This window comes from Aspergillus japonicus (assembly GCF_003184785.1).
Source record: "Aspergillus japonicus CBS 114.51 unplaced genomic scaffold BO86scaffold_10, whole genome shotgun sequence".
Lineage (NCBI taxonomy): Eukaryota > Fungi > Ascomycota > Eurotiomycetes > Eurotiales > Aspergillaceae > Aspergillus > Aspergillus japonicus.
In genome coordinates this window covers 661829-689333 of record NW_020291647.1, presented here as the reverse complement: position 1 = coordinate 689333, position 27505 = coordinate 661829, and the positions used below count along the sequence as shown (strand labels likewise).

The window sequence follows — 27505 nt, the reverse complement described above, 5'->3', positions numbered from 1 at the left end:
TGTACGTGGGACATACAGCGCTTGGGATAGTCCAAATGGGTGAGAGTTGTAAAGCACCCTCAGCTGGGGTCCATTGTCTACAACACAGGCCACTTTCGAGGTAGAAAGGAACAGAGATCTCCGCCGGAATGTTAAGCTACTGGGACATGTAGAAAGACATAGCAATGTTGCCCTCCTATCAGAATATCCGATACTATATCTTCAGATACACATACATTAGCTGGGGGGTAGACCGTCATTCCCACTCGCCCTCCCCAAAGTGTATAGCCGGCAGATCTGCAAGACGTGAATGCAGTCAATCCTACCTACCACACCCCAATGCATCCAGAATTATACCCAGCTCACCAAGATCTTATCAGTCCGTCATCTCCCTCCCACGTGGTTTTTCTTGCGACTCTTCTAAAGCCCGAGACCCACACTCCCCATGTATAGTTCACCTTCAAGGGGTCAATCACTCTCTTCCCCAATGCTCTTCTCATCGCGCTGATCCATGCGGATGGGGCATCTAATCCACTGAAACTCGCTTTGATGACAGTGACATATAAAACAGAACTAGTCGTCGAAGAGGTAATCAACTCCGTCATAGAACAGATTCGGTTCAACCGCCCTTTCTCTGTCCAGCAGTGCCAGGCCCTGCGATCGATGCGTTAGATGAATGCTGAGATCTCTGGCGGCCAAGACGGGGGAGGTGGCCCATACCGATGGCAGCGCTGGCATTGCGCAATTCAATCTTTTTGCGTTCCATTTCGAGCTGTACGTTTCAGGTCAGACCGCCACTACTTGCCCAGGATCCACGAATAACTAAATGACTCACCACCTTGCGTACTCGGGCAAGGGCAGCCGTGTCACCAGCCACCAGAGACCGACAGTCATCCACGCGGTATGGAGCCGCAATTGAAACTGCATCCGCCACAATGATCTTGGCCCCATCCCATCTCGCCGGCATGGTCCGACTGAAGGCGTCGAAGATATCCTGTGCCTCGCGAGTCACGCCCTTGCCACGACGAGCCTCGCTTTCGTGCGCTTTAGCAATAGCATTGGCCTCCCGGTTCTTCAAGGAACGTATGTCGAGAGCGTGGAGGGGTGGTACAGCGTCGGCGAAGGACGGTCCATCGGAGGCGGTTGCAGACGGGGCGAGGGAGAGGATCTGAACGGACTGTATACGCGAAATCGGGATGATGCGGTAGTCACCGGTCTGGGACTGCTTTCCGTCGGCGGTGTCAATGGCGACTAGATTCGTGATGGGGTCAGCAGTGAAGAGGGTGCCCTCAATCGTCGACGCGACCGGGGCTGTGCTGATGCGGACACTAGGAGATGATGATGGTATCAGCATACAGACGAATAGAACTTAGCCAGCAGCAGGCATCAAAAGCCGCTTATAGGCAACCAAATGCACACCATCACCAGGCTATACAGGCCCGGGAAGAACAGGGAGCTTTACCGTGCGCCAATGGCGCCGCTCAATGCCACTTCCAAAGGCACCATGGCGCCTGTCGCTCCCTGACCTGTGGCTCCTCCGGTGGGTCCTTGCGCAGATGCTCTCGCTCCCACACTCTGACGTTTGTTGTCTGCCATAAGCCTGCTTCTGCTGAAGATGGATGGTTCGAACGAGACTGTCCCACCAGCGATAGCACCAAGTCCAGCAAGGGTCCACTATCGGGTACGATTTCGACCGAGGCGAGATTGAGGTAGAACCTAAATCAAGGGGGAGAGGGACGGAGACACCTGCTAGAAGGACGAACTAGGTCAGCCCGGCAATCCAACTATTGTAAGGCAATGCTGGGAAGTGCTGAAACCACGGTCGTTACTAACAATGACGATGGAACTCAGGCGCGGAACAGGCTGAAGTGGGACGGTGCGGGAACCGCAGTTGAAACAAAGTCGGACAAAATGAACGACAAGAAAAGGAGATGCTAAGACAGCAATGCCCATGCAAAATGTGACCCACCCCTACTTCGACCGATGGGAGTGAGAAGAAGAGAGAGATGAGCGCCTACAACGCCGCACATGTAGTGGATTGAAGTAAGATACTGAAGAAGGTTGCAGGAGGATGCAGAAAGAGGTCGGGGAGCGGCGACGTTTGGCCGGCCCAATCGGGATTAGCTCAGGGCGGAGCGAGACTTCCGTTGCAGCACCAATGGTTCCATGACTCCTCACGCCATCATGACCACACTATTTACGAGCATTCGAAAGCACACAACACATGGTTTGCCTACTTGATTCACAAGAATCTTACGATGAATTGATGGTAGCTACTGGTTAACAATCACAGACACCACTTAAAAAGAAAATAAAAGGGTTCATTTCATTCCATACGGTTTTAAACGTAACAGTAAGCATCTAGATACATAGTACTATGAAGCGGAATTAGGTATACTTCCTGTTCCGCTTCTTGTTTTCATCATGTCATTCTTCACTCAGTAAGTGCATATCGCGAACTCCCTGAGCTCAGTCCAACCGTCCCCCGATAGACCCGTGCGAGGCTTCACGTCCAGCGTATTACATCGCGTGTTTGGTTTAAACAATGTAGGTCGACGCAGAGACGTTGCCACCACGGCCGGTCCAGTTGACGTGGATGTCCTTACCCTCGGGGTAGGTCTCGCTGGCGTGCTCGGGCTTGATGCGGAAAGTGTGGGCACCGAAGTAGTCACGCTGAGCCTGCAGCAGGTTGGCGGGGAGGTCCCGGGTGCGGTAGCCGTCGAAGAAGCTGAGGGCAGTGCTGAAAGCAGGGGTGGGGATACCCCACAGAGCACCCTTGCTGACAACGTTTCTCCAGCCCTGCTGGGCGTTGTGGATGGCCTTGTTGAAGAAGTCGTCGAAGAGCAGGTTCTCAAGGTCGGGGTTGTTGCGGTAAGCGTTGGTGATGTCCTTAAGGAAGACGGAACGGATGATGCAGCCACCACGCCACATGAGGGCAATGGAGGGCTTGTTCAACTTCCAGCCGTACTCACGAGCAGCCTGTTGAGATGCACGTCAGCAACTGCATATCGGACTGGATGCGGGAAGTGTCTTACCTCCTGGATGAGCATGAAGCCCTGAGCGTAGGAGATGATCTTGGAGGCATAGAGGGCCTGCTCGAGGTCCTTGATGAAAGCCTGCTTGTCACCATCGAACTCGGGGGTAGGGCCGTTGAGTAGGCCGCTGGCACGGATACGCTCGTCCTTGATAGCAGACAAGCAACGAGAGAAGACGGCCTCGCCGATCAGGGTGACGGGCATGCCAAGGTCAAGTGCGTTGACGGCAGTCCACTTGCCGGTACCCTTCTGACCAGCCTTGTCAAGAATCTTCTCGACGAGAGGAGTTCCATCCTCATCGTTGTAGTAGAGAATGTCACGGGTGATCTCAATCAGGAAGGAGTCCAAGACGCCCTTGTTCCACTCGGCGAAAACATCGGCAATCTCCTTGCCCTTAAGACCAAGGCCGCGCTTGAGGATATCATAAGCCTAGCGATGGATAGTATGGTTAATTTCTGTACGTGACATTCCGAATCTGGATTTTGGCAGGCTTGATGACTTACCTCGCAAATGAGCTGCATGTCACCGTACTCGATACCGTTGTGGACCATCTTGACGAAGTGACCAGCGCCCTCGTCACCGACCCAGTCGCAGCAGGCCTCACCGTCGCTCTTGGCGGCGATGCTCTGGAAGACATCCTTGATGTAGGGCCAGGCCTCCTCGTTACCACCGGGCATCAGGGAGGGACCGTAACGGGCACCCTCCTCACCACCGGAGACACCGCTGCCGACGAAGCGGATGCCCTTCTCGGCCAGGTACTTGGTGCGGCGGTTGCTGTCGGGGAAGTGGGAGTTACCACCATCGATGATGATATCACCCTCCTCAAGGTGGGGCAGAAGAGACTCGATGAACTGGTCAACGGGCTTTCCGGCCATAACCAAGAGCATGATACGACGGGGACGCTTGAGCTTGGCGCAGAACTCCTCGACGGAGTGAGCACCGACAATGGGCTTGCCTGGTGGTACACCATGATGAGTTGATTTTGCATGAAATAAAATAAGAAATGAGACTCACCCTTAGCCTCGTTCTCCAAGAAGCGGTCGACCTTGGAGGTGGTACGGTTGTAGGCGCAGACGGTGAAGCCGTGGTCAGCGGCGTTAAGGATCAGGTTCTGACCCATAACGGCCAGACCGATGAGACCGAAATCAGCACTAGGCAAAGAACGCGCCGGAGCGCCGACATTGATGCCGGCGAGGCGGGCGCTGAAGTCAGTCGCCAGGTTCTATGTCAATAGGTGGGTAGATAGAAAAGAAAATGACGGACAAGGAGGGGATTGATCCCGACGTCTGAGAACGTAGAGATCAATGCGACCCTCTGGACCTGCGGCCTCCTCATCGTGATAATTCACAGACGAAGGGCAATTCGAGTTCATGACAATGATCCGAAGTCATCTTGAGGCTAGTGTGCGCTCCAAGATGGTAGCCGCGTGGTGAAAGAGGATCGACCAATGCATGCCTGAGGGAATGCAATGCATGGATCATGATGAAGCATCAGGAAGGAGGAGTGGTAGAGTTACTTACACAGCTTTGTCGGCCATGATGAAATTGTGGGGTGGGAGGGGAGGAGGAAATTAGGTATGGGTTTTTTGGGGGGAGAGGAGAAGCAAAAAGGATGAGGTAGTTACAAGAAGTGGGAGTGACGAAGGATATATGAGGGGAGAAGGAAGAGGGACCAGGAAGGGGAGGAAGGGGAAGAGAGGGAACGGGGCAAGCGAGGACCGTAAGAAGGAAAGCATTGGAAGATGTCAGAGCAGGATTCACGCAATGTGGACGGGGCTTACGGAGCAGCTCTTCCGTCATGGGTGGTGCATGGGTTGGTGGGACGGGAGGTTGAGGAGTTGGGTTGAGCGGGGCAATCGATAAGTTAGAGAGAGAGGGGAGGGAGAGAACACCAGAGGGAGCAGAGTCCTCCGGTGAGACTATCGGATATATCCATGATGAATTGATGATACAAGGGAACAGACACGAAACTGCAGTACATTGCAATTGTTCTCTTCAATCGGACTCTCTTCATATGGATTTATTTAATCAATCACTCAGCCAATTCGAACTGAATGGATTCATACCTAGTGAATGCTATAGTTTCCATGGTGGCAGCTGTTGTGAAAATAATGATGATGACGATGATGCTGCTGCTCATGCTCTGGCGGGGCAATGGAGGGGCACAGCAACCGGCAGCGGCACTGCAGAAAATCCGCTAGAATCCGGCCTACATCGGCCCTGAAAAAGGAATTTGTCCCAGAGTAGCGCTTTCGGTGAAGCTCATTCGGGAACGGATAAATTGGGACCGTCTTCCAAGCCCTTCTTTCCCCCCACCCTCATCTCTCACCCAGATGCTCAAGTAAGAAGTATGTGTACTCATACGAAACCCGACAACCACTGAATCTCCCTTCAACATCACCATTCACCCAGGAGGGGGGACTAGGATGATTGGTCATCGTCGTCAAGTGCAGCTGGCCGCCAAATAGATCGGATTAGAGCGGAAACCCATCCCTCCCTCCTTCTAGGCTTAAAGCCGATCAGAACAATTCCCGCCGGAGAAATCTACTCCATTTCCGGGGCCTCTGATCATCCCGCATCTGCTAATTACTTAGTCTAAAGCTCAACGAAGCCGATGGGGGTTCTTTTCTCCGTACTGGTCAATTCAGTCACTATGGACTGCACTTGCCTTGGGATCTTACTCACAAATAGTAGCCTGTGGTCGGCAACTGCATTGCCCAGTCAGGTTTAGGGTGGGGGTCAAGTTGCATCACATGGGCATGGGTTCAATCATGTCCACCTTCCGGAGTACTCAGTAATCAATCGGTTGGGGGTGCGCTGAGTAAGAAGATCGGGGCCAGCCAAATCATTGACTCGCCCGCGGGGGTTCCTGGACTCCGATATCATGCAGTCCGCAGTACGAGGCATGTAGCCTTCATCTCACTACCTGACAATAAGCAGATTGTACTATACGAGTGACTTAACAGCACTAATGGTAGGCAGGGTGATCCTCGTATAGTTGGTCCTCGTATAGACCGGACTGACTTTCTTTCCAAAGAAACTCCCCGCTGATACGTAGCTACGTATTGGGACGTCTATTCGCTGTCAAGCTTACATTTTAGCATTGATGAGCGCCTTCTCTTCCAATGACAGAAGCTAGGCTAGCCTCCACAAGAACAATCAGATTCGATGGTTCAGTAACGGTGCGGTCTTGCTACCATCTGCATGCATCAGTAGTCACGTGTAGCCGCAGCAACGGGATTTTGCAATGGCATGTTTGCACTTTACGGCAGGCCTTTACAGCCGCTAGTGCACTTTTTCTTTTGTCGGCCGTGTCTGTTGCTTCAGGCATCTAGAACCATCTGCCAGCCCATCAACTCACACTATCCTCACTGACAACCAGAGTTCCATACCATCCTCCTCCTCCTGATCAACACCTCACGATCTCAACCAATTCCGCAACTCCCACGCAAGTGCTACCAGCGTCTACCAACGACTATATACTTGATCCTCCAGGCTGGTCTTACTTGAGATACGGCCTTTTACCTTCAAGCCACACATCTTCCGCACCAGGATTCGGGACCTTTTTCAGGCGTGACGTCTGGCGTATTGACTGCGACGTCAGTCAGGCCCTGAAGGTACGTGTCTGTTGCTAGTTGCTGAACAGCGCATCACACTATCCACCGTTTCTCCCTTGTACCGAACTCTCCGTTCATCATGTCCTTTCCGCCACCTCCAGGTCTTAGGCAAGCACCTTCGTCGCTCCCTGCGCGTCCACCACCACCAGCGAGCACTGCTTCGCCTGCCACCTACCAACAACCCGCATACTCAGCTGCGCCCTCGTATGCGCCGCCCAGTGCAAGCAGCGGATATGGCAGTCACGGGCCGTCGCGACCGGGCTACGGCGCCGCCACTGCTTTCGCACCGCGCTCAGTAGCCTCCACTCAACCCTACCGTACCAGCAGCCCCGTGGTGTCGGCTCCCCCCACCTCCGCCAGTGGCTATGCGACACCAACTACAACCGGCTACGGTAACTACTACCCACAACAACCACAAGCATCGTACCAGAGCGGCCCGACCTACTACGGAGCCCCGGCGCAGTACAATGACGGCACCTCGTACGGCCCGTCCGTGCCACGGATCCAGAACCCCTTCCAGCCCGCCGCCGGAAGGGGCTACGGCGGCCGCAATGACTCCGGCATGGACCCGGAGACGGAAGCGCAGATTGCTCAGTGGCAGAGCGCCTACGCGGACAAGGAGGAAGTCCCGGTCCCCGGCAAGGTCCCGGGACGCCGAGATGTCAACCAGGGAGTCGGGGCTGGTCCTGCATCCGGCGTGAACACACCATCTGGTGCCGCCACGGGTGCCAACACACCCGCGCCGATCGTGGGGGTGCCCGAGCCCGCGCCGAAGACAGTTGTCCGCTCCGGCGGTGGACAGAACTGGACCGACTCGACACTACTGGAGTGGGATCCGGCGCACTTCCGTCTGTTCGTGGGAAATTTGGCGGGCGAGGTTACGGACGACTCGCTGCTGAAGGCGTTCGCCAAGTACACGTCGGTGCAGAAGGCGCGGGTGATCCGCGACAAGCGCACGCAGAAGAGCAAGGGCTACGGGTTTGTCAGCTTCAGCGACGGCGACGACTACTTCAAAGCGGCGCGAGAAATGCAAGGCAAGTACATTGGCTCGCATCCGGTTCTGCTCCGGCGGGCCACCACCGAGGTCCGGCCCGTGTCCAACAACAAGAATGGGAAGAAGCACGGGGGTGGAGGCGGCTCGGGTGGAGGCAGCGCTGGTGGGGGCAAGGTCAAGCATGATGGAGTCAAGAAGCATGGCAAGACCAAGGGTGGACTGAAGATTCTCGGATGATTGATTGGGTTGAGTGTACTTTGTACTCAGCTCCTGGATCACATTGCCAATCCGATGACGAGTTATGCTACGACTGGGTTACATGATAGAAACCTGAAGCATTCTGTAGCTTTCAGAATCGGGGGTAGTTCAATTTGTACGCAATATACCCTTATTCTCACAACTGACACGGTAGCAATGATGCTTTAAATATAGTCGGTAATATATAAACAATCCCCAAAGAACAATGAACACCGAGGGTCAGAACCAGTCCACCCTTCTCAAGCCCTCGAAGAATCCAAGCAAAATACAAGACAACCCCTAGCAACCATTCCCAATCCCTTATAGACAACCCCAGTGACTGACCCCCCTCAAGGACATTCAGCCATCCATCCTTCAACGTCGTCGAATCTAAACATAATCCCATCATCCATTGCATCATAAGTCATAACCACATTCAACACAAAACAAACAACCAACCCCCAATCCAGTACGGCATTGCCATCGCATATAATTCATGAACGACTCCAAGAACACCTTTCCCAGCGAGGCGCGATGATTACAACCGAAAAAAACAAAAAAACAAAAACAAAACAAAATCAGGAGGAGAGAGGGATGTCAGGCACGGCCGAAATGGCATTCAACCACCCCCGCCCTCCTCCCCGCTCTCCTCGTCGATGGCGCGTTTCCGGTACGCCACACGGTTCTTCATGGTGTGGATGCCGTAGCCCGCGATGGCGAGGATGATGAACAGGACGATGATGATCACCGCGATGGCGATGTTTTCTTGCATCGCGGCGCGGGGGTTTTCGGTGGAGTGTGTATGTAGTTGGGTTCCGGTGGTTGGATGGTGAGGTAGGTGGATTGGCGACGTGTTTTGTGGTTTAATTGGGGGTGCAATGCCTCATGGGATAGACGGGAATCCGATGTGTAGTGGTAGGTGGGTGTGTGGTTGTTATCGATCTGGGCACACAATCTGTGGGGGGGAGGGGGTGGGATCTGGATTCAATTTGGGTTCCTGAGGAATGTGCCGGTGGATGTCAGATACCCGGGATATAGATTGATGGTATGAATTCCCAAGGCCAAAGGAGGAGAGGAAGATGGATGGAGAAGGGGAGATGGGAGATGGCGGGCATGTTTGTGGGACAACTTATAAGGTTGTCCACCCACGGTCTTGAGTGACTATTGGGAGTAATGGAGGAGTCAATCAGTGCCTGGCCGAGTAAGTGTTCCCCAGCCATGTTGTTTTTACTGCCCTGGCCTTGTTTATTGCGGGTGGCTGGGGAAATGCGGTGATGCGCTGATGCTGCCTTGCCGGCGCTAAGGCTCGAGTTGGTCAAGGTCGGGGATGCTATTTCGGGCAAGCAGCTTTAGCTTGAAGTTCAGTTACCTCCAGGTTGGTTGTTTACACTCTGCAGTCGATAGGCTGTAGATCTTCGTCGGGTTGTGATCAGGGATGTTTGGTTGCCATGTACGGAGTACTGTACGTTCATCTACATATTGGATGGAATGACCATGTTTGTCTACAGTGGAAACGCAATGAGGTGATGAGCCCGCACAGTTTTTAGGGCTGTTGTCCACTCGGACTGGTTGGTACTTCCACAATACCTCATTTGAGGTCGAACAACTCGTACAAGAACTAGTCCTCAGAATGAGACTGGCATCCTTCTTCTTCATCATCACTCTCCTCATCCTTCTTCTTCTTCTTCTTCTTCGTCACGGTCTTCCCCTTCTTCGTTCCCGCCCCGTTCATCATCTCCATCAGCGTCTTCTGTCCCTTCTTCGCACCCGATCCCTTGGCTGCCTTCTTCTCATCCGCCTCCAGCTTCCGCATATACTGCTCCATCTGCTTCTCCCGCATCTCCTTCCCCTCGTCGGCCAGTCTCGTTTCCAGAGCTCGGAACTCCGCTCCCTCCGGATCCATGCCGATTAGAGACTCGAGAAGCTCAATCTCCTTCGCCCAGACACTGGGATCAGCGACTAACTTCCCCGCAGCACCAGCTGGTTTCTTCGGGGCCTTCTTCTTGCCCTTCGCCTGCCCAGCCTCCCCATCATCCCCGCCCTCATCCTTCGTTCCGGCTTTTGCTTCTGGCCGGTCGATCGGCGTCTCGAGAATCATTGGCACCCCCTCGAACCGCTTCTCATTCATAACATTGTGAAACGCCCGTAGACCCAAGAATCCCGTCCCAATGTTCGCGTGCAGATCCCGTTTACTACCACGGGGCGCTTTCGAGTCGTTAAGGTGGAGGGCCCGGAGATGTTGAATGCCGATCAAGTCCTCGAATTCCTGCATAAAGGCCGCGAAGCCCGTGGGGGTGACAAGGTCGTAGCCCGCCGCGAAGCTGTGGCAGGTGTCGATGCAGATGCCGATTCGCGGGTGCAGGTCAGCAGGGATCTGGGCGAGCAGATCCCTGAATTCCGAGAGGGAGCCACCGATCGTGCTGCCGTGGCCGCACATGGTTTCGAGGACCGGAATCACGGTCGTGGTGGCGCGGAGGGCCGAGGTGAGAGCGGAGGCTAGTCGCGTGATAGCACTGGCGTGTGGGGTGGAGTTGGCAGAGCCGGGACTATCCGCGCACAATCAGTATTCGTGATGAAGAGGAAATACATGCATTGAGGTTTCGCGGAGCTGGCTGGCTTACTGGAAGTTGTACAGTTGGATGCCCAGAGCTTCGCACCGACGGAGATCGTCGAGAAAGGAATCGTAGGCTTGTTTGGCTTTGGCTTTGTCTTCTTGAGCCAGGTTCACAAGATAAGACCCGTGTGGGAGGATGTGTCTTGGTTGAAGGTAAGTTGGGGGCAGAGAGAGATTGGCGTTGGGACGCTCACTTTGCTGCATCGTACTTGTGCTCTTTACACATGGCGCGGAATTGATCTCGATGGTCATCTTGAAGGGGTGGGTTGTCCCATTTCCTTTGCGACTTGAGGAAGAGAGCAAATGCGTTTCCACTGACGTCTGATTAGTCGATGGCCGACCAGAAGGAGGCTGTATGGAACTCACCCTATGTGCAAGCTGTTGTTTACGGAATTGAAGACGCCTGTATCAATTATTAGTACCAGGATCATGATTTAGAAGATGAACTGAAAACCAAGTCGACGCACCTTTAGCTGCGCTGACATGCGCGCCGACAAACATGCGCAATCCTTGGGTCCGAGCTCTCAAAGGCAGCATTTCAGCTTCTTTGGTTTTCTGCTGCCGGGAAACCTTGACTGTCTTTGATACCTTCTCTTCAGCCACTTCCTCCTTCACCGAGCTAACGTTGTCTTCTGTCGATGCTTTGACGGCGACCGTTGTCTCAACCTCTTCCTCCACTTCCTGCTTAACTGCGACGGCGGCGGCCTTGCCTTGACGAGCCTTGTTGTTTCTCGAAGTCGCCGGACTCGCAGTTTTGGCCTCACTGCCAGTTTCCACTTTACTCGGAGTCGCAGACAGTGAAGCAGAGGAAGCTCCAGCTGATTTAACGCGCTTCGATCGACGAAGTGGGGAGGTTGGTTCGCGATCTTCGTCGACGAGCTTGCGTTTTTGGTCTTCCGGGGAGTGCGGTGGCGAGACGGCGACAGCGCTGGGTGCTGCTTTGCGAGCACCGCGAGGAGGCATTGCACCTTTGTTCTTCTCCTGTTAGTATGATTCAACTCTTCTCGGGTGATGTTCCAAAATCAAGTAATCCGATGATTGGACGGTGGGTCGACCAAAAATGTCAGAATTGGCGGGTTGGCGATATGGAGACGCGGAGCGGAGCGGACTCTGCAGGGTCGAGGCCGTACTTTACTCCTGGTTCTGTCAACGTCACGCACCCATGATGTCAAGAGAAAAGACCTGCGTTCATGAACATAGCTACAAGTGATTGACACTTTTACATTATCTCAAAACATTGCAAGACGGCTACCTCACAAAACAGTAACTTGAAGGGCAGCCAGCTGGGGGCAGCTTCAATTTTGCCTTTCTGGGACTAGCGTGCATGTGACCGGTTGTCAGGGCAACCGCATCCAGACTAGCGGCTGTTTATCGATAAACTCGATTTGCTTCAACTTCTGATTTGGCTCCCTTGCAGCCTGAACCGTGTCGACCATCGCCCTTCATCGCCCTCCTACCACCACCAAAACGCCGACAACAATTATAATAACGACTCAAACACCGCGGACACGACTCTTGCACTACACATCCGAAGTGGGCGTTCCTTATTTCGCTCTCCATCGCCGCCATGGCGGCCTCAAACGACTTGATCGACTTCGATATCATCGAAAACCAGAAGGAGAACATTCAATCGCTACCGGGGGGCCGGTCAGCTCGAGAGCTAGCCCGGATCTTCAGTCCTCGAGAAACGACGGACAAGCTCGCCGTGCCGTCGCCAAATGAGACCAAAAGCGTCAACGATGCGATCAGGCAAGAATATGAGGCGGAGCTGCAAGCCATTGACGAATCTGATGACCCCCTCGATGTTTACGACCGATATGTGAAATGGACGCTCAACGCCTACCCCTCCGCCCAGGCTACCTCCGAATCCGGGCTTCTTCCTCTTCTCGAACGCGCCGTGAAACACTTTCTCTCCTCGGCTCACTACAAAAACGACCCCCGCTACCTGCGGCTATGGCTGCAATACATCAGACTTTTCTCCGACTCGCCACGGGAGACCTTCGCGTTCTTGGCCCGTCATCATATTGGCGAGGGCCTAGCATTATTCTACGAGGAGTTTGCGGCCTGGCTGGAGGGTGCTGGGAGATGGACACAGGCAGACGAGGTCTACCATCTCGGGATCGAGCGCGAGGCGCGGCCAGCAGAACGCCTGGCTCGCAAATACCGCGAGTTCCAGCATCGATACGAACAACAGACGCAGGATAATGGCCCCTCGTCGCCGGCCTTGCCCGCCGTCCGCCCAGCCTTGGCGGCCAAGGTTGATCCTTTCGCGTCGGCTGCACCCGCCTCGCCCGACCCCCAGGCCGCTGAGCGCCCGGCAACCGCCCGCAGCGCCGCCCCGAAGACGAAATCCGGCAAACCGAAGATGGCGATCTTCTCCGACGCCGACGCAGCGAGCCAGCCGGCGGTCAGTGGACCGGCGCAAGGTTGGGACAGCATCGGATCCCTGCAGGATCGACGCAAGGAGAATAAGGTGGAAGCGAAGCCTTGGGCGGGAGAAACCTTGAAGGCCGGAAAGAAGCCCGTGCCGAAGGAGAAGATGACGATCTTCCGGGATGAGGTATGTGCATTTCCCGGTTCTCTCTGACTTCCAGATATTTACGATCGCAGGACTAATTGGTGGCATGAACCCGGGTTGGTTTACGATTAATGTATTTCAGTCAAAATCCAAAATCCAAGTCAAACAAGATATTCCAGATGTCGTGCCAGAGCACCGCGTAAGGGAAGCGATCAATCCACGTACCGGACGCCGCGAACGCGTTTTCGTCAACCTCGATGCTGTATACCCTGACTATAAGAATCCGAACTATGAAGTTAGCTTCGAGGAGCTCAGAGCCATGAGGCGGGGGTGGCTGAAGAAGGACTGGCGGGTGCCTAAGGTGCCTCTCAGGGAGATTCCCGGCAATGCTAATGCCGAAATGCCCTCCGAGAATCCGCTTGAACATGGCATAGAGAACGAACTACCGGATCAGTTCAGGCAGAAACTGACCGTGAAGGACAGAGAGGCTCATGCGCAGGGACACAGTGAGGCAAATGCTGCCCAGGAAAACAAGACCAAGGCACGAAAAATGAAAATGCGCGAGGTCAAGCAAGAAACCCAGACAAGTAAGCGTGTTCCCTATGATATGTCGTTTTGGGATGCTAACAACCCATAGTCAAAATGAAATTCGATTCTCCCACTGGAGGCAGCAAGATTCGTCGGAAAAGCACTGCTGAACCCACGATGACTATACACACACGAGCTGCAACAGACGAGATTTATAGTATATTCAACCAACCACTGAAGGCGGAGACAGATCAAGCGGCCGAGAGTGATTTCGATGATGATGACTACACAAGCGCTGGGGAGAGCACTGTGACGGGACATATTTCAGCTGCATCCAGCGATTTCGGCGATGATGAGACGACGACCTTTCACAAATCATTCGACGACGACGGGTTCGAGGATAACACACGGGCGGAAAGTGTTATTGATGGCGAATGGACACAGTTTTCTGCTTGCGACGTCCCCGACACACACACATCTCATTCACTCCTTGACGAACACCCCGCCTATGACAATCGAGAGAACGAGATTTTTGACGACAATTCCGGTATCGAGCAACCTGAGAGACAGCGATTTGTCCCGGAGATGCCCGAAGATTATGTCGCTCCCTACGGCACCTACCGGGATCCTGCGATGGTAGCTCAGAACCGCTTGCCATTCATGACGCCGATCGTTGAGCAGACGGAGTACTCGATTTCAATGACAGCAGCGAGGGCCCAGATGTATAACGCAAAGACACCCTCCAAACCGCAAATGGGAAACCTCTTGTCAAGTCCGCTACTTGCGACTACTACCCCTCACCACGAGGACCACTTCGCCGATATCCCCGAGGATGTGACCATCTGTCCAAATGTGGATGAAGTGCGATCTAGCATGCGACTCACGCCTCTGAGTGAGAGCAGTCGACAGGAGCCGGTTATCAAGCAACTGCAATGCAGTCCCACGAATAAAGACATCCGTAACACCATTCTTTATTCCTTGCAGCCGCCTTTGGCCTCCTACGCCGGCTATCACAACCACCCGCAAATGATGACCCATTACGGCGCCGAAGTCCAAAGATTCTTCAAAGCGACTAGCAAGCGTGGGAAGAGCGGGGACGAGGCGGCTTTTGACCTGCCCATCCTTGAATTACCAGGTGCTGACAGAAGCTATATCATCCGACGAGAACTTGGTGCCGGAGCTTATGCCCCCGTCTACTTCGCCGAGAGCATTGAAGGCCTACCGTCTGACTCGGAGATCGAATCGACAGGTACCTCCAGCCGAGATTCCCACAGCAGAACCGTCTCAAGCTACAACGCCCCGCGCCATGGATTCGAAGCCATCAAATTGGAGGTTGGCCCACCGAGTGAGTGGGAGTTCTATATGATCCGCATGGCGCACGACCGCTTGACCCGGAACCCTGAGCTCTCTCGCGCCACCGACAGTATAATTCGAGCTCATGAGCTTCATGTCTACCGCAACGAGAGTATCTTGGTGGAAGATTACCGCGGTCAGGGCACGATTTTGGACCTGGTCAACCTCATTCGCAGCGAACCAATCTCGCCCACTACCAACAGCGAGGGTGGAATGGACGAGGTGCTTGCCATGTTCTTCACGGTCGAGCTATTCCGCACCGTCGAAGCCCTGCACGCCAGCGGGATCATCCACGGCGACATCAAAGCCGACAACTGTCTCGTGCGTCTCGACGACAAGGCCGCCCTGCCTCCTTCGCTGATCGACCTGGACACCGACTACGCCGACCCGCGCGAAGTGCACTATTCCCCGCGGGGCCACCACGGCTGGTGCAACAAGGGCCTCTCCCTGATCGACTTCGGCCGCGGCATCGACATGCACGCCTTCCCCGCGTCCGTCCAATTCCTCGCCGACTGGGAGATCAAAAGCCACGAGTGCAACGAGATCCGCGAATCGCGGCCCTGGACCCACCAGATCGACCTCTACGGCCTGGCCGGCACCATCCACGTCATGCTGTTCGGCAAGTACATCGAGTCGATGCCCGTCCGCCGCAGCGAGGGTTTTTCGTCCGGTGGAGACTCGGACCGGCCCGATCCTTCCTCGGCCACCACCACCCGCACCTACCGCATCCGCGAATCCCTGAAGCGATACTGGGAACGCGACATCTGGTCCGACGTCTTTGACCTCCTGCTCAACCCCGGCGCCGAACACTGGGCCCAGGTCGAACGCGAGAACCGGAATCCTGCTGCCGCGTGCGTCTCGGACGACGGTGCTGCACCTATTCTCCCCGTGACCAAGTCGATGGAACTCGTGCGTGCGCGCATGGAGGCCTGGCTTCTGGCGAACGCGGAGAAAAAGGGCCTCGGCTTGCAGCTCCGCAAATTGGAGGCGATATTCGCCGAGAGAAAGAAGAGATTGGAGAAGGTCTAGTGTCCACCTTGCCGCGGCTTCGCTCGATTCTTTCGTTGGTCGTGATGTTGCATGATCTCAACACATACACCCCACTTTAGTTTATACCCCCCTTTTCATGCTTTTGGGATTGGCAGCGTTGGCGTTCTGAGGTGGGATTGCGTTTCTCAATTCAATCAGTCGGCTTTTTTTTTTTTTTTAATTGTTGTCCCATGTTTCTCTTCTCTCGTGGAAGATCGCTACGTAGCACCATGATGTCTTATGCAGGACTTATCATGAGTAAAGGCTTCTTTTTGGTTCTCCTGTTCATCCGTGTAATCCACGCCGCCCACGCAGCGCCCCTTGCAACCGAACTCCTGGTCCGTGTAGAATCCGAGGTAGAGTTACCCGACGGTAGATGCGTTATCGATAGTCGCAAAGCTTTCTCACCAAACACACTCTAGAACCGACTCACCACACTAAGCAGGTGGCTAATATTAAAAAAATTCTAGAACCCAGCAGTGTTTATCTGGGCATGTTTTAAAAAGATTAAAACAGAATAACAATTTTTTTTTCTTTATTAGACTAGAACTTCCAGTTAAAATAAAAAAAAACATTCTTTATTTTTAGTCTATTATAAGGTTTAAATCAAAAGTAGAATAGATTTTAGAAGATAGAAAAGCAGCCTAGGCTTTTAAATAAAAAGAGTAATAATTATTTAAAATAGTATCATATAATATAAAAAATAAACTAGTAAAACCAGAATATAGAAATTATAAATTAGCTATATATAACTTATATATATTACAGATATAAGGCTGTTTGTTTTTGTTTATAAAACTGTAGGACTATACTAAACTGCAGTAGTAGAGTCTTTAATAATCTAGAACCGCCCGGCGGTCCCAGAACTCAGAACCAAAGACCAGTGCGGTCCGGTCTGGTGCGGTCCGGTCCTTGGTCTTTGCAGTCTTTTCCCAGGCCTATCAGAAGCTATTATACGATTCGAAGATTATAAGATCTCAAATAGATCTAGGACTATATACAAGGCAGTTAGAGATAGTAGTTCATTGAGAAAGAATCAAGAAAATAGAGGGAGTTGAGAGAGTTGGTAGAAGAGCAGATAAGTAGGCTTATGTGACGGTCTAACCGATCAATTTAGTGGGTGACGAAAATGTTGATATTCCCAAGTTCTAGCTAGGCTACGTGGGCTACACACACAGGACAGTGATAAGGAAGCGGTGTCCCGAGCGGTGGGTTACTGCCGTCCCGCTGGGGTTGACAGCTTACCAGCTTACACTATAACCGGTCTGTGATATATATAAGTCTGCCTCATGGCAGCCGATTCTGCTAAACATCTTTTGCTTAGGTGATTCCGCTGTGTAGAACAATCCCTGTCTCACTTGATGTATAAAACACGGATTATAAATATCATCGTAATGCATTAATCATGACATCCACTCATCTGCTGTGACTGTCACACAGGTTTAGCTACTCTACCCTGGCCTTGACATAGCTGTTAGCCACCCTACCCATAGTCTGTGAGTTTCCTCAACCTCGCACCATCATTGATCAGCTTTGGTCCAATCAGGTGAACACATACATGGGTCACATAGATCGTGACTGAATGGTATACGTCAGACATAGAACCATGGGGGGGGCTGATAGCGGGTGTGTGGAAGCATCACAACCGGACTATCTCGTCAGGGTCTAGACCCCCGGTGGTCGCTACGGTAGCATTCGAAGGTCTGGTGCTCCTCACTCGGTACAGAGGCAGAGTAGTGCTGCCAACCATGTTTACCACCAAGGGTCACCTCTTCACCAGGTCCGCTCACCTGGAAATAGTTCTTATTCCACCCCCCTCGCATCAACCGCTAACCATCCTATCTATAACCCACTCCCTCCCGACCTCTCCCGATCTCACGCCAGTACCTGTCGACACCATGGCTTCCTCGCGAATCGTCGAGCTGGCGACCCGGATCAGCGAAAACACCGCGATAGTGGACGCCTACCTCCGCGAGAACCAGCTTCCATCCCCCTCGTTCGACGAAGACGGCCCGGTGGACTTCGCCATCCAGGGCGAGGAGGTGAAGAAGGCACACGAGGAAGCAATTGCCCTCTCGTGGGAGCTCCACCGGCTCCTGCTGGGCCCCTCCCACTTTCTCCGTCCGGTGGTAAGTGCTCTGGCGCGACGGCGATCAGAACTGCCTGCCTGACTAACTGACCGACCGGAACCTCCAGCCAAATGGCCTGAGCCTGCAAGCGATCTCCAAGCATGACATCGCGACCAAAGTCCCGGTGCATGGCAAGATCTCCTATGCGGCGCTGGCCCAGCAATGCGGGCTGAGCGAGATCAACACCCGACGGTTTGTGCGGTACGCCATCGTCCACCATCGGGTCTTCTGTGAGCCTCAACCGGGGTACGTCGCCCATTCCGCCGCCTCGCGGCTGCTGGCGGAGGACCCCGTCATGCGCGATGTCCTGTCGCATTATCTGGAGGAGTGCTTTCCCTCCTTCGCGATGGTACGTCTGCCCTCTGCCATCCGCCATCATTCTTCCTTCGGCAACATGATTTGACTGAGGATCCGGGACAGACCTTGCGGGCGATTGACCAGTTCCAAGATAACGGTGAGCCCAACCAAACGGTAGGCGACTTCGCAGTCCCAATCCGATGCCCGATCCCGATGCCCTAACCGTGCCACAGGGCTGGAACCTCTACCACGAAACCCCCGACGCCCCATGGGACTACTATGAAACCCACCCCGCGATGGCCCGCCGCTTTGCCAGCACCATGGCCTACGAGACGGAACGCGAAGGGCGATCCAGTAACGTCCTGGTGGAGGGGTATGCCTGGACCTCCCTCCTGGCCGAGACGACGGCGACCACGACGAGCCCACTGGTCGTGGACGTAGGGGGGTCCCGGGGCAAGACCGCGCTGGAGATTGCGCACGCCCACCCGGAGCTCACGCTGCTGGTGCAGGACCTGCCCTCCATGATCGAGGGCGCCCGCGACCAGCTGCCGGCCATCCCCGCGCGCGAGCGGGTGCAGTTCATGGCCCACGATTTCTTCGCCCCGCAGCTGGTCCCGGCCGACGCCTACATTCTGCGCCATGTCTTCCACAATTGGTCGGATCGCAACGCCGTCCGCATTCTCCGCGCCTTGGTGCCGAGTCTGCGGCCGGGGGCCCGACTGATCGTCAATGATTACATCGCGCCCGTGCCCGGAGTCTTGAGTCTCGCCAAGGAGCAACGGCTGAGGTAGGGTTCTCCGTTCCTCGGGTGGGACGTTTTTTACCGCTCTGCGATCCCCCTGTCCATGCTGACGACCCTCGTTAGGGAAATGGACCTCATCATGTTGACCCTCTGCAATGCATACGAACGCGAGGAACAAGACTGGAAACGGCTGTTCCAGGAGGCGGATCCCCGATTCCACGTTCGAACCATGTCGGTGCCCAAGGGGGCGACGGAGGGGATTCTCGAGGTGATCTGGGAGGGTTGAGATTCTCGGTCTGCAGACGGCGACTGCCTCGCATACCATTCCCATTGTGTGAATTACTCGCGATTTCTTCGTTACATGGACTGTCGACGATGCTTTTTTTTTTACCTTTGGGCCCACCCACGGAGCACACACGTAACACTCCCCAAACCCCACCCTTGCGTATTCGAACCTGTAAGAGGCAATCCCACCGGAACCGGTGGGTTGCATTCAACCAGCCGATTCCTGCTCAGCCCATAGATAACCCTAACCGTGGCAGTAGTGGCGCAGATGCGACCTTGGCGTGATCCAGGAGGGATTCCGGGGGAGGCTGGGGCAGGACGAAGGATCGTTAGATCTCGCACCTAGAATGGATTTGCCACTATCTTCTACTGGTGCTCCAGAGACGGGTCTGCACGCAAGCGAAAGTAGCCGCTCTGGGAGAGGATGAGAGTGTACACTCTGATAGTTGGATTTTTCTTTTCTGTCCCACTGTTCCCTTTGCCCTCGCGTTTAGCCGCGGACGACAAGGCCTACGTCGGGATGTGCATAAGGAAAAGGGCACGCCTGTGCTGCGTTTGTTCATCGAACCCGTCAATCACCCTGCGCTCCGCTCTGCGCCCAGAGACCTACGACCCATGCTCTTCCGCCACCCATGTCCACCACTACTCTGAACCCTCGATACTCCCCGAGGGCCTGGAGCCCGAGAAAGAAGATTCTCAATCGGAAGCAAAGCGACTGCGCTTCCGCAACGCCGGCCCCCACCAGTACAAGGTGAACATGCCGCCGACACAGCCGACGGTCAGCCCGGCCAACAGGGTGGTGCCGCGGGCGACGCCCAGCCGGTCATACAGGGGGTCCGACCACATGATGGCGGCGAAGGCGAGGTAGGCCCGGGCCAGATCGTTGATGGCAAAGAGGCTGGCGCTGTAGCGCAGATAGGCGACGGCGACGTAGCTGAAGACGCACTGGATGACGAGGCTCATCCCGGCGACCTCGAGCACGAGCCCCACGGTGGGCACGACCCAGTGGAGGTCGGGCCGCGCGGTCCAGGCGAACAGGAACAGGCCGACGGGCACCAGCACGCTGCCGCACAGGGCGGGCACGAGACGCTTCTCCGGCCGCGGCCACACCCCCCGCCGGAAGTCCGCGTTCAGCGACCAGTGCGTGAAGGCGAAGTAGCCCGGCAGCACCAGGAGCGTGCCGACGATCGCCCCCAGGAAGATCAGCCCCAGTTGGCCCAGCGTCATGGCGTGCATGGTGATGTACACGCGCGGCAGCACCTCGAAGTAGCTGTAGAAGATGGCGTAGACCAGTCCGATGTAGACGGTGGTGAAGAGGATCGCCGGGTCGAGCGCGTTGATCTTCCACGGAATCACGAGGGCGTCGTAGACGATCTGCGTGGGCCTCGCGTCGCGCACGGCGATTTCGGACTGCGACTGGAAGGCGGGATTGCCGGTGAGGGCCCGGAGGCGTTGGGCGCGCAGGTGCAGGATGGCCGGCCCGGAGGTTTCCGGGAGGAACAGCTAGAAAGGGCCATGATTAGTGTGACCGAGGTCACGGTGTCTCGGATGTTCACCCCCACTCACCAGGAAGACAAAGCACCCCCCGGCGGCCCAGAGGACCTCCCACATCGACCAATGCCACCCCTTGACGGGGACGCTGAAGCCCGCAATGACCGGCGCCACCGCGGGGCCCGCAATCGAGCAGACAGCCCAGACGTAGAGTCCGTAGGGCAGGTGCGTGAGCCCCGTCACGTCCGCGATGGAGGCCCCCCCCGTGGCCAGCCCGGGCGACCCGAAGAACCCCTGGAGAAAGCGGAGGATCAGAAACCCGGGGACGTTGTTCACCACCGCGGTGGGGATGCTGAGCAGCAAGAAGATGGTCACCGAGACCACGTAGGGTGGATTGCGGCCCACCGAGGGGATTTCCGATAGAGGGCTCCAGATCATCGGCCCTGTGCCGTAGCCCAGCACGTACAGCGACATCCCCAACTCGGTCACCGAGCGCGAGACCCCGAAGACGGTGCGGAACTCCCCCTCCGCGGCGGAGAAGATGGCCACCGACATGTAGACCATGAAGGTGATGAGATTCACCTCCAGGTACACGAGCAGCTTGGCCCCAAAGGACCAGTTTTGCGGGTTGTCGGGGTCGGTGCTCGAGTACCAACCGACTTGGATCGCTCCTTCGGCGGTGATCTGGGGTTCATTCCATGGGGGTCGGGTCGCGGGCTTTGCCTGCTCCTGCTCCTGCTCCTGCTCCTGCTGCTGTTGCGGCTGCTGATCGGGGGTGAGATGCGCTTCGGAGCCTGGGGTGGGTGGTCGGTTAGGTTCTGACACTTATCGGACGGGGTTGGTCCCACCTACTGCCACCGGACCTCGACTCATTCCGAGCGTGATGCTTCTTCTCCCGCGCGTCCAACCCGCCCTCCTCATCCCTCTCCGATCCCGTCAGTGAGCTCGACCCGAGCGGCCGAACCGTGCGAGTGGCGGCGAGCCGATAGGGAGGAGGCAGCTGGAAGCCGGGCTGCTGTTCGGTGGGTGGCAACAGACGCCCTCCTGACAGCCAGCGGCCAAGCAGTCCAATGGGGGAATTGGTGAGTAGATGCGCCATCTGAGACCGACGGTCCGGAACGACAGCGCAGGGTGAGTCTCGAAAAGGCGAGGGAAAGAAAAGAGACAAGGAACCAGGGCAATCCGTTCTGGCGGTGTCTCTACACTCCTGGCCCTCCTGGCCCCATGCAAGGGGTTCCGGTCCTGCCTTCCTGCCACCAGGCCCGTGTCGCCGATGCCACCCCATCGCCGGGAATGCGGCCTTTGACAGGGTTACATTGTGGTGAGTATGGAGTATGCTGTCATGACGCAAGGTGGACGAAGTAACCCGAAGAGAATCCCACTGGGCCCCGCTGTCCAAGGATTGTCAAGTGTCAAGGTAGGATCAGCAAGGTTAGGGGTAGACCCGACTGCCTTTTCAGACCCACCGCGATCACTGCTTGAGTTGACCCGATGACACTGGCAGGCGGGCTTGAGGGATGGAATGCTATCCATCCCGGATTCGTCCAAGGGTTGGGGATGCTCTCATCCGGACGGTGAGATACAGTGACCAGAGACGAAACGCCATGGGGCTCTACTATCAGAGACCGACCTCGACGGATGATAAGCGGTCAAGACCGGCCTTTCGTGTTGGCAGAATTTTGTGCATTCTTCAAGCCCTAACTGCCTCGACACTCCCTACAGTGACACGGACGCACACTTCTCGACCAAAGCGTTCACATTCTTCCGGACATCTCATAATCTCGAGGCCAGTCCCTATAGCCCAAACTAAAGAGTAAACGTACGCAACAAGCATAGCCAGTCTCCCATTCCCGCTGCCCCCAGCCTTCCTAAGAAAATTCCTTGGAACCCGAATCGATTTGCTCGAGCTAAAACTCCGTCCGTAGACCCTCCTCCCCGGCGCCGTGCTTCTGGTCATGTTTGATATCATCGGCGATCTTTTCGGCCACCATATCTAAATCAGACGGGGAAAAGAAAGAAGCACCCCCCCCCAGAGTTAGTCTTGCATCATTGCCTCACGGAGGTAGTGAAGGAGTCGGAACCACACTTACAAACCACGCCGAGAGGCAGTCCCGGAGGGAGGAATCGGAAGACGGAAGCGTCTGCAATGCGCACTGTTGGTTGTCCCCCGCGACGTGAGCGCTTTGTCCCAGAGGTTGCATCCTACAAGATTCACAGAGCAGATGGGGGAGGAAGGAGGCTTACGATTCTTGACCCCAAAGACACGACCCTTGGGGTCCACCACTGCGTCCGGGTCTCCCTTCTTGCCCATGCGACACGTACACGCGGGGTGGGACATGGAATTGAAGTTCTTCTTCAGGTAGTCGTGGATCTCGGCGAAGGTTTGCACCTCGGGGCCCGGGGCGACCTCCCCGCCGACCAGGACATTGCGCTCGAGGACGGGCATCTGAAGGTACTGGCGGATCCGACGCACGGCGGCGACGGCGATCTCCACGTCGCTGGTCGACGTCAGCCAGCGCGGATCAATCACGGGGCGGTCGTGCATGCTGGGAGAGCGGATGCTGATGTGGCCGCGGGACATGGGAGTCATCAGCGTGCACACGATCATCGCGTAGTTGTAGCCATCCTGGGGGAATCCGACGTCGACGGGGAAGGAAATGAAGAAGCCCTCCGGCCAGTCCTTGGGCAGGCCGGCGAGATCTGTGCGGAGTCAGTCGATCGCGCTTGGTATCAACTTATCTAGTCACACGGGGGAGAGGGCGTCCTGACCTGCGTGCGTGCTCGCCGAAAAGTTGCGGAGCTCGCTGGGAATGTCGGCGAACCCGCCGAAATCGGGCCCCGGGCTCGACAGAATGCCCGCCTGCGCCTCGTTGAACTCCTCGACGGCGTGCTGGCGAGGCCCCGCGTACTTCAGGGCGGAGTTGGTCTCGACATCCACGCGGTGGGCGACGCCGAAGCTGATGTGATCCTCCATCTGCTGGCCCACCTGGGGGGCGTCCAACACCACGGGGATGCGAAGCTCCTGGAGCAGGGCGGCATTCCCCACCCCCGAGACCTGCAGCAGCTGGGGGGTCATCAGTCCGCCGGCGGTGAGCACGACCTCCTTGGTGGCCGTGAGATTGAACACGGTCTTCCCGCGGCTGGCCTGCACGCCCGTGGCGGTGCGATCCGCGTCGAAGAGCACTCGCTCGGCCAGCGTGCGGTTGTACAGGAACAGGTTCTCCCGGCGGTGGAGGATGGGCTCCAGGAAGGTCTTGGCCGACGAGGCGCGCTGCCCGTCGGTGTGGTTGATCGTGTCCAGCACCCAGCTGCTGCCGAAGAGCTCGCCGGACATGAACCCCCCCACCGGCCGCATGCCGACCTGGTCGAAGGCCTTCTTCACCCAGCTGCTGAACGGCTGCGCGTAGTTGGGATAGGTCACGTCCAACGGACCGCCGTACCCCACGTCGGCCGGGTTCAGCTCCGGGGTCGAATTCGCCCGCCGCTTGTGGGGGTCGATGCCGGTGAAGTTCAGGCTTTTCTGGAAGTACCGCGTCACATTCGCGTACGTCCAGGAGTCATCGTCCACCTCCTCGGCCCACTTCTGCATCGCTCCCACGCTGGTCGTCATATACGCCATCAAGTTGAAGGCCGAATTTCCGCCGAGCTGGCGGGACATCCCCCCCCCAACGGAGACGAGTCAGTACAAACGGGCCTCTAAAGGGACGGGAACCACAGGTGGTTGCAGGGGTGGAGAAGGCACGGTACCGTCTTTGCATTGGTATAATGTTTCACCCTGCCATCGGCTCCCTAACGCGAGTGGGGTCAGTTCTGTCAGTGCACGCACGACGACGAGGATGATGGGGAAGGCCACAGCACAGACCGCTTGCGGCTCGGTATTGAATCCCCAGTCCAACTCCGGCGGGATGTGTCCCGTCAGATAGTCGGCGGCGTAGCCCGGGACCACACTGGCATTCGAGACCTCCTGGTAGAAGGAACCCGCTTCGACAATGGCCACGGTCACCGAGGGATCCTCGGAGAGCCGAGCGGCGACAGTGAGACCCGAGGCTCCGCCCCCGACGACCACGTAGTCCACGGTCTTCTCGATGGCACCGGGATACCGGGTGGGATCGCGCACCACGTCCGGGCCCAAAGGGGTCTGATACCACGGACCATTGGGGTAGCCGACGGCCACAGTGGAAAGGGTCCAAGCGGACAGAAGCGCCGTCGTGAATGGAGAGCCAGCCATGTTTCCTACTGGCGCATACGGTTGGATTTCGTGAGGACACTGGACGATGCATGGCGAAGCGATCGACGCACGCCGCGCAGCAGCAGTTTATAGGCAGCCGGCGAAGGGGTCTAGCCAGTCCGGAGGCATGATGGTGGTAACATCGGTTACAACTACAATGAATGGAGGGACCGAGTGATGACTGTGTTCCGGGGCTCGTCGGAGGTACCTGAGCGCTTCGTCTGCATGAAAAGGCAATGACGGACGATGATGTCAGTCAGTGTGCTCGAGTCGATGATGTCTATAGGTGAACAACCGTTCAATCGCGTCAACTGCAGTGATGATCGTGAGAAGACGCTTGAGAAACCGGGGAGGTGCACCGGTCTGCATCCCATCATGGATGGTGTCTCTCATTGTAAGATCTGTATCCACAACCATGGGTCAGGATCATATCGAACAGTCCAGAGCAGTGCGCTACAAATGGCCTCATAGACGTGACTCCAACGGCCTGGACACGACGTATCCAGCGAGGAGGAAATCCCGACCAAAAGACCCCACCCAACCCGGCCCAGCCCTAAGTCGGTCCCCGAAGCTTAATTCAACGGGGTGCATTTGGTACGGCTACGCCCGGTGACAATTTCGCCCGGGGGAATTCCATTCTCTTTCGTTTTTGGCGGTCACTTTTGGTTTACAGAGAAAGGCTAAAATGGTCTGGAGGGTTCAAGAGGTGGAAAAACGAAAACTGGATTGCACCAAACGAGGAGCGACTGGGTAAGTCCCATTGCTTTCCGCGCCACCCCGACAGACGTCCCCGACTAGCTACCTGGTAACCTAGGAACGAGACGGCTAATTGGGCAGCAAATTCAACCACTTCTTGAACACATTGTTCGGATCATACTTGCCTTTCAATTGCTGCAACCGGGGCAGGTTCTCGCCGAAAACGTCCTTGACCCGGCCGTCGTGGTGAGAATAATTGGCATAGGCGCGGGCATGCGCCCCGGCCCCGGCGCGGTCACCGACCTTGCGCATCATCGCCTGCTGCATCGCCCGCATGGTCTGGTCCAGACCGGGGTTCTCCCACCGGAACACGCAGCCGACATTATAGTACGGCCCGCGCGTGGCGTAGGCCATGGCCGCCTGGGGGACGCGCAGCACCGCGGTGTGGGAGACCAGCTCGAAGAGCACGGCGGTGCGCGAGGCCTCGGGATAGGTCTGGATCATCGCCTGGTAGTCGTCCAGCAGTTCCTGAAAGAACCCTACCTCCAGCGGGAGGCGGACGAAGGCGCCGCTGAAGGACTTGCGGCCGCCGTAGGTGGCGAAGGGGTTCTGGATCGTGTTCAGCTGCTCGTAGGGGATCATGGTGACCGTGTTGACCGTGGGCTGCAGCGCCAGCAGGGGCGCAAAGTGCCGCTCCGCGGCGGCGCGCGGCCCGTTGTAGAAGATGGCCGCCAGGATGATGTCCCCGCTGAAGCCGAAGAAGATCCCCTGGTCCTGCTGGGCCGGGCCCTCGTCCTCGAAGGTGTTGACGAAGGCCAGGATCTCCGGCAGTCGATGGGTCGGGTAGCTCAGCAAGCCCGCGTAGACCTCGTGGGGCTGGTCGTACGCCCGGAAGACGAACTCGGTGACGACGCCGAAGTTGTGGCCGGCGCCGCGCAGCGCCCAGAAGAGATCGGCGTTCGCCGTCTCCGATGCGCGTAGGATGCGTCCGTCGGCGAGCACCACCGTCGCCGCCAGGAGATTGTCAATCGTCAGCCCGTGGCGCCCCGTCAGCCACCCGTATCCGCCCCCGAGCGTCAGGCCTCCGACCCCGGTGTGATTCACCGTGCCCCCGACCGTCGCGAGGCCATGGACCGCCGCTGCCCGGTCCACATCTTCCCAGATGGTGCCCCCTTGCGCGGTAATGGTTTTGGCGGCGGGATCTACGACCACCCCTCGCATGCGCGCCAGACTGATCACCAGCCCTCCCTCGCTCGCCGAGGCGCCACTGGTCGAATGGCCGCCGTTGTGCACCACCAGAGGAATGTGATGCGCGGTCGCAAAACCCACCGCCAGCGACACCTCTTCTGCCGTCGTGGGTAAGACAACCGCGGCCTGGACGTATCGATTAGCAATGGGGGGCGGGGGGCGGGGAATTCCGACGCGGCTTAGGGTTTGTGCTTACCGCTCTCTTTTCGCAGGTGTCACTCCATCGTTTGATACTCTCCGCGTAGCCGGGCGAGTCCGGTGTCAAGACGAGGGCAGTCGTGCCGCGTAGGTGCTGGCGCAAGTCGTCCATATTCGGGGACTAGAATGGGCGCACAGAGTGGTGGGACGATGGTCGTAGCTGTGGCAGGAATGTAGGGGGCAGCGGTGCGGGAGAAAAATGTCTCGCAAAGGCCCGCGACCCTAAATACGTGAAATTTGGGGCCGAGCGGGGATCAACATACCGGAGCAGAAGCCAGTCATCCCCGA

At 56.4% G+C, this 27505-nt stretch overlaps 9 protein-coding genes across 9 annotated transcripts; 3 read left to right on the top strand and 6 right to left on the bottom strand.

The window, feature by feature from the left end:
* Nucleotides 1-188: 188 nt before the first annotated feature.
* Nucleotides 189-1485, bottom strand: BO86DRAFT_454646 (anticodon-binding domain-containing protein; the record flags this gene model as incomplete). Its single annotated transcript, XM_025677069.1, has 4 exons — nucleotides 189-633; nucleotides 700-751; nucleotides 815-1307; nucleotides 1442-1485. The coding sequence occupies 4 exons, from the start codon at nucleotides 1483-1485 to the stop codon at nucleotides 599-601; spliced, it is 624 nt and encodes a 207-aa protein (XP_025530113.1). The 3' UTR covers nucleotides 189-598.
* A 796-nt stretch (nucleotides 1486-2281) lies between these two features.
* On the bottom strand, nucleotides 2282-5046 carry BO86DRAFT_408103 (NADP(+)-dependent, decarboxylating phosphogluconate dehydrogenase). The gene is made up of 5 exons (XM_025674323.1): nucleotides 4535-5046; nucleotides 4029-4216; nucleotides 3518-3969; nucleotides 3015-3443; nucleotides 2282-2958 (listed from the first exon to the last, which is right to left on the bottom strand). The coding sequence occupies exons 1-5, from the start codon at nucleotides 4549-4551 to the stop codon at nucleotides 2518-2520; spliced, it is 1527 nt and encodes a 508-aa protein (XP_025530112.1). The 5' UTR covers nucleotides 4552-5046; the 3' UTR covers nucleotides 2282-2517.
* A 1502-nt stretch (nucleotides 5047-6548) lies between these two features.
* BO86DRAFT_387327 (RNP domain protein) lies at nucleotides 6549-8000 on the top strand. The gene has a single exon (XM_025671559.1). It carries the CDS (start codon nucleotides 6710-6712, stop codon nucleotides 7859-7861), a length of 1152 nt encoding a protein of 383 aa, XP_025530111.1. The 5' UTR covers nucleotides 6549-6709; the 3' UTR covers nucleotides 7862-8000.
* Nucleotides 8001-9394: 1394 nt separating this feature from the next.
* On the bottom strand, nucleotides 9395-11679 carry BO86DRAFT_408101 (DNA-(apurinic or apyrimidinic site) lyase APN1). The gene is made up of 5 exons (XM_025674322.1): nucleotides 10943-11679; nucleotides 10842-10878; nucleotides 10670-10789; nucleotides 10483-10617; nucleotides 9395-10407 (listed from the first exon to the last, which is right to left on the bottom strand). The coding sequence occupies exons 1-5, from the start codon at nucleotides 11436-11438 to the stop codon at nucleotides 9480-9482; spliced, it is 1716 nt and encodes a 571-aa protein (XP_025530110.1). The 5' UTR covers nucleotides 11439-11679; the 3' UTR covers nucleotides 9395-9479.
* Nucleotides 11680-12042: 363 nt separating this feature from the next.
* BO86DRAFT_377406 (putative checkpoint protein kinase (SldA)) lies at nucleotides 12043-15903 on the top strand (the record flags this gene model as incomplete). Its single annotated transcript, XM_025670585.1, has 3 exons — nucleotides 12043-13035; nucleotides 13070-13580; nucleotides 13631-15903. The coding sequence occupies 3 exons, from the start codon at nucleotides 12043-12045 to the stop codon at nucleotides 15901-15903; spliced, it is 3777 nt and encodes a 1258-aa protein (XP_025530109.1).
* Nucleotides 15904-17717: 1814 nt separating this feature from the next.
* Nucleotides 17718-19357, top strand: BO86DRAFT_408099 (O-methyltransferase-like protein; the record flags this gene model as incomplete). The annotated part of the gene is made up of 5 exons (XM_025674321.1): nucleotides 17718-18032; nucleotides 18100-18381; nucleotides 18453-18503; nucleotides 18563-19116; nucleotides 19195-19357. Exons 1-5 carry the CDS (start codon nucleotides 17802-17804, stop codon nucleotides 19355-19357), a joined length of 1281 nt encoding a protein of 426 aa, XP_025530108.1. The 5' UTR covers nucleotides 17718-17801.
* Nucleotides 19358-19992: 635 nt separating this feature from the next.
* Nucleotides 19993-21962, bottom strand: BO86DRAFT_424737 (MFS transporter). Its single transcript, XM_025675465.1, has 3 exons — nucleotides 21812-21962; nucleotides 20923-21612; nucleotides 19993-20859 (listed from the first exon to the last, which is right to left on the bottom strand). Exons 1-3 carry the CDS (start codon nucleotides 21944-21946, stop codon nucleotides 20053-20055), a joined length of 1632 nt encoding a protein of 543 aa, XP_025530107.1. The 5' UTR covers nucleotides 21947-21962; the 3' UTR covers nucleotides 19993-20052.
* Nucleotides 21963-22339: 377 nt separating this feature from the next.
* On the bottom strand, nucleotides 22340-25075 carry BO86DRAFT_424729 (GMC family oxidoreductase; the record flags this gene model as incomplete). Its single annotated transcript, XM_025675464.1, has 6 exons — nucleotides 22340-22840; nucleotides 22938-23000; nucleotides 23092-23547; nucleotides 23617-24493; nucleotides 24595-24636; nucleotides 24710-25075. The coding sequence occupies 6 exons, from the start codon at nucleotides 25073-25075 to the stop codon at nucleotides 22755-22757; spliced, it is 1890 nt and encodes a 629-aa protein (XP_025530106.1). The 3' UTR covers nucleotides 22340-22754.
* Nucleotides 25076-25900: 825 nt separating this feature from the next.
* Nucleotides 25901-27367, bottom strand: BO86DRAFT_424724 (FAD-binding oxidoreductase; the record flags this gene model as incomplete). The annotated part of the gene is made up of 2 exons (XM_025675463.1): nucleotides 27216-27367; nucleotides 25901-27145 (listed from the first exon to the last, which is right to left on the bottom strand). Exons 1-2 carry the CDS (start codon nucleotides 27327-27329, stop codon nucleotides 25901-25903), a joined length of 1359 nt encoding a protein of 452 aa, XP_025530105.1. The 5' UTR covers nucleotides 27330-27367.
* Nucleotides 27368-27505: the final 138 nt, after the last annotated feature.

Coding starts and splice junctions, on each gene's coding strand:
- BO86DRAFT_408101 (XM_025674322.1), bottom strand. CDS start 11,438: ATGCCTCCTCGCGGTGCTCGCAAAGCAGCACCCAGCGCTGTCGCCGTC. Junction 10,790..10,841: donor AACAACAGCTTGCACATAGG/GTGAGTTCCATA, acceptor ATCAGACGTCAG/TGGAAACGCATTTGCTCTCT. Junction 10,408..10,482: donor ATCCAACTGTACAACTTCCA/GTAAGCCAGCCA, acceptor GTGCGCGGATAG/TCCCGGCTCTGCCAACTCCA.
- BO86DRAFT_408103 (XM_025674323.1), bottom strand. Junction 3,970..4,028: donor CTTGGAGAACGAGGCTAAGG/GTGAGTCTCATT, acceptor GTGTACCACCAG/GCAAGCCCATTGTCGGTGCT. Junction 3,444..3,517: donor ACATGCAGCTCATTTGCGAG/GTAAGTCATCAA, acceptor ATCCATCGCTAG/GCTTATGATATCCTCAAGCG.
- BO86DRAFT_387327 (XM_025671559.1), top strand. CDS start 6,710: ATGTCCTTTCCGCCACCTCCAGGTCTTAGGCAAGCACCTTCGTCGCTC.
- BO86DRAFT_424737 (XM_025675465.1), bottom strand. CDS start 21,946: ATGGCGCATCTACTCACCAATTCCCCCATTGGACTGCTTGGCCGCTGG. Junction 21,613..21,811: donor GGCTCGCCGCCACTCGCACG/GTTCGGCCGCTC, acceptor ACCCCCGATCAG/CAGCCGCAACAGCAGCAGGA. Junction 20,860..20,922: donor GGGGGTGCTTTGTCTTCCTG/GTGAGTGGGGGT, acceptor GGCCCTTTCTAG/CTGTTCCTCCCGGAAACCTC.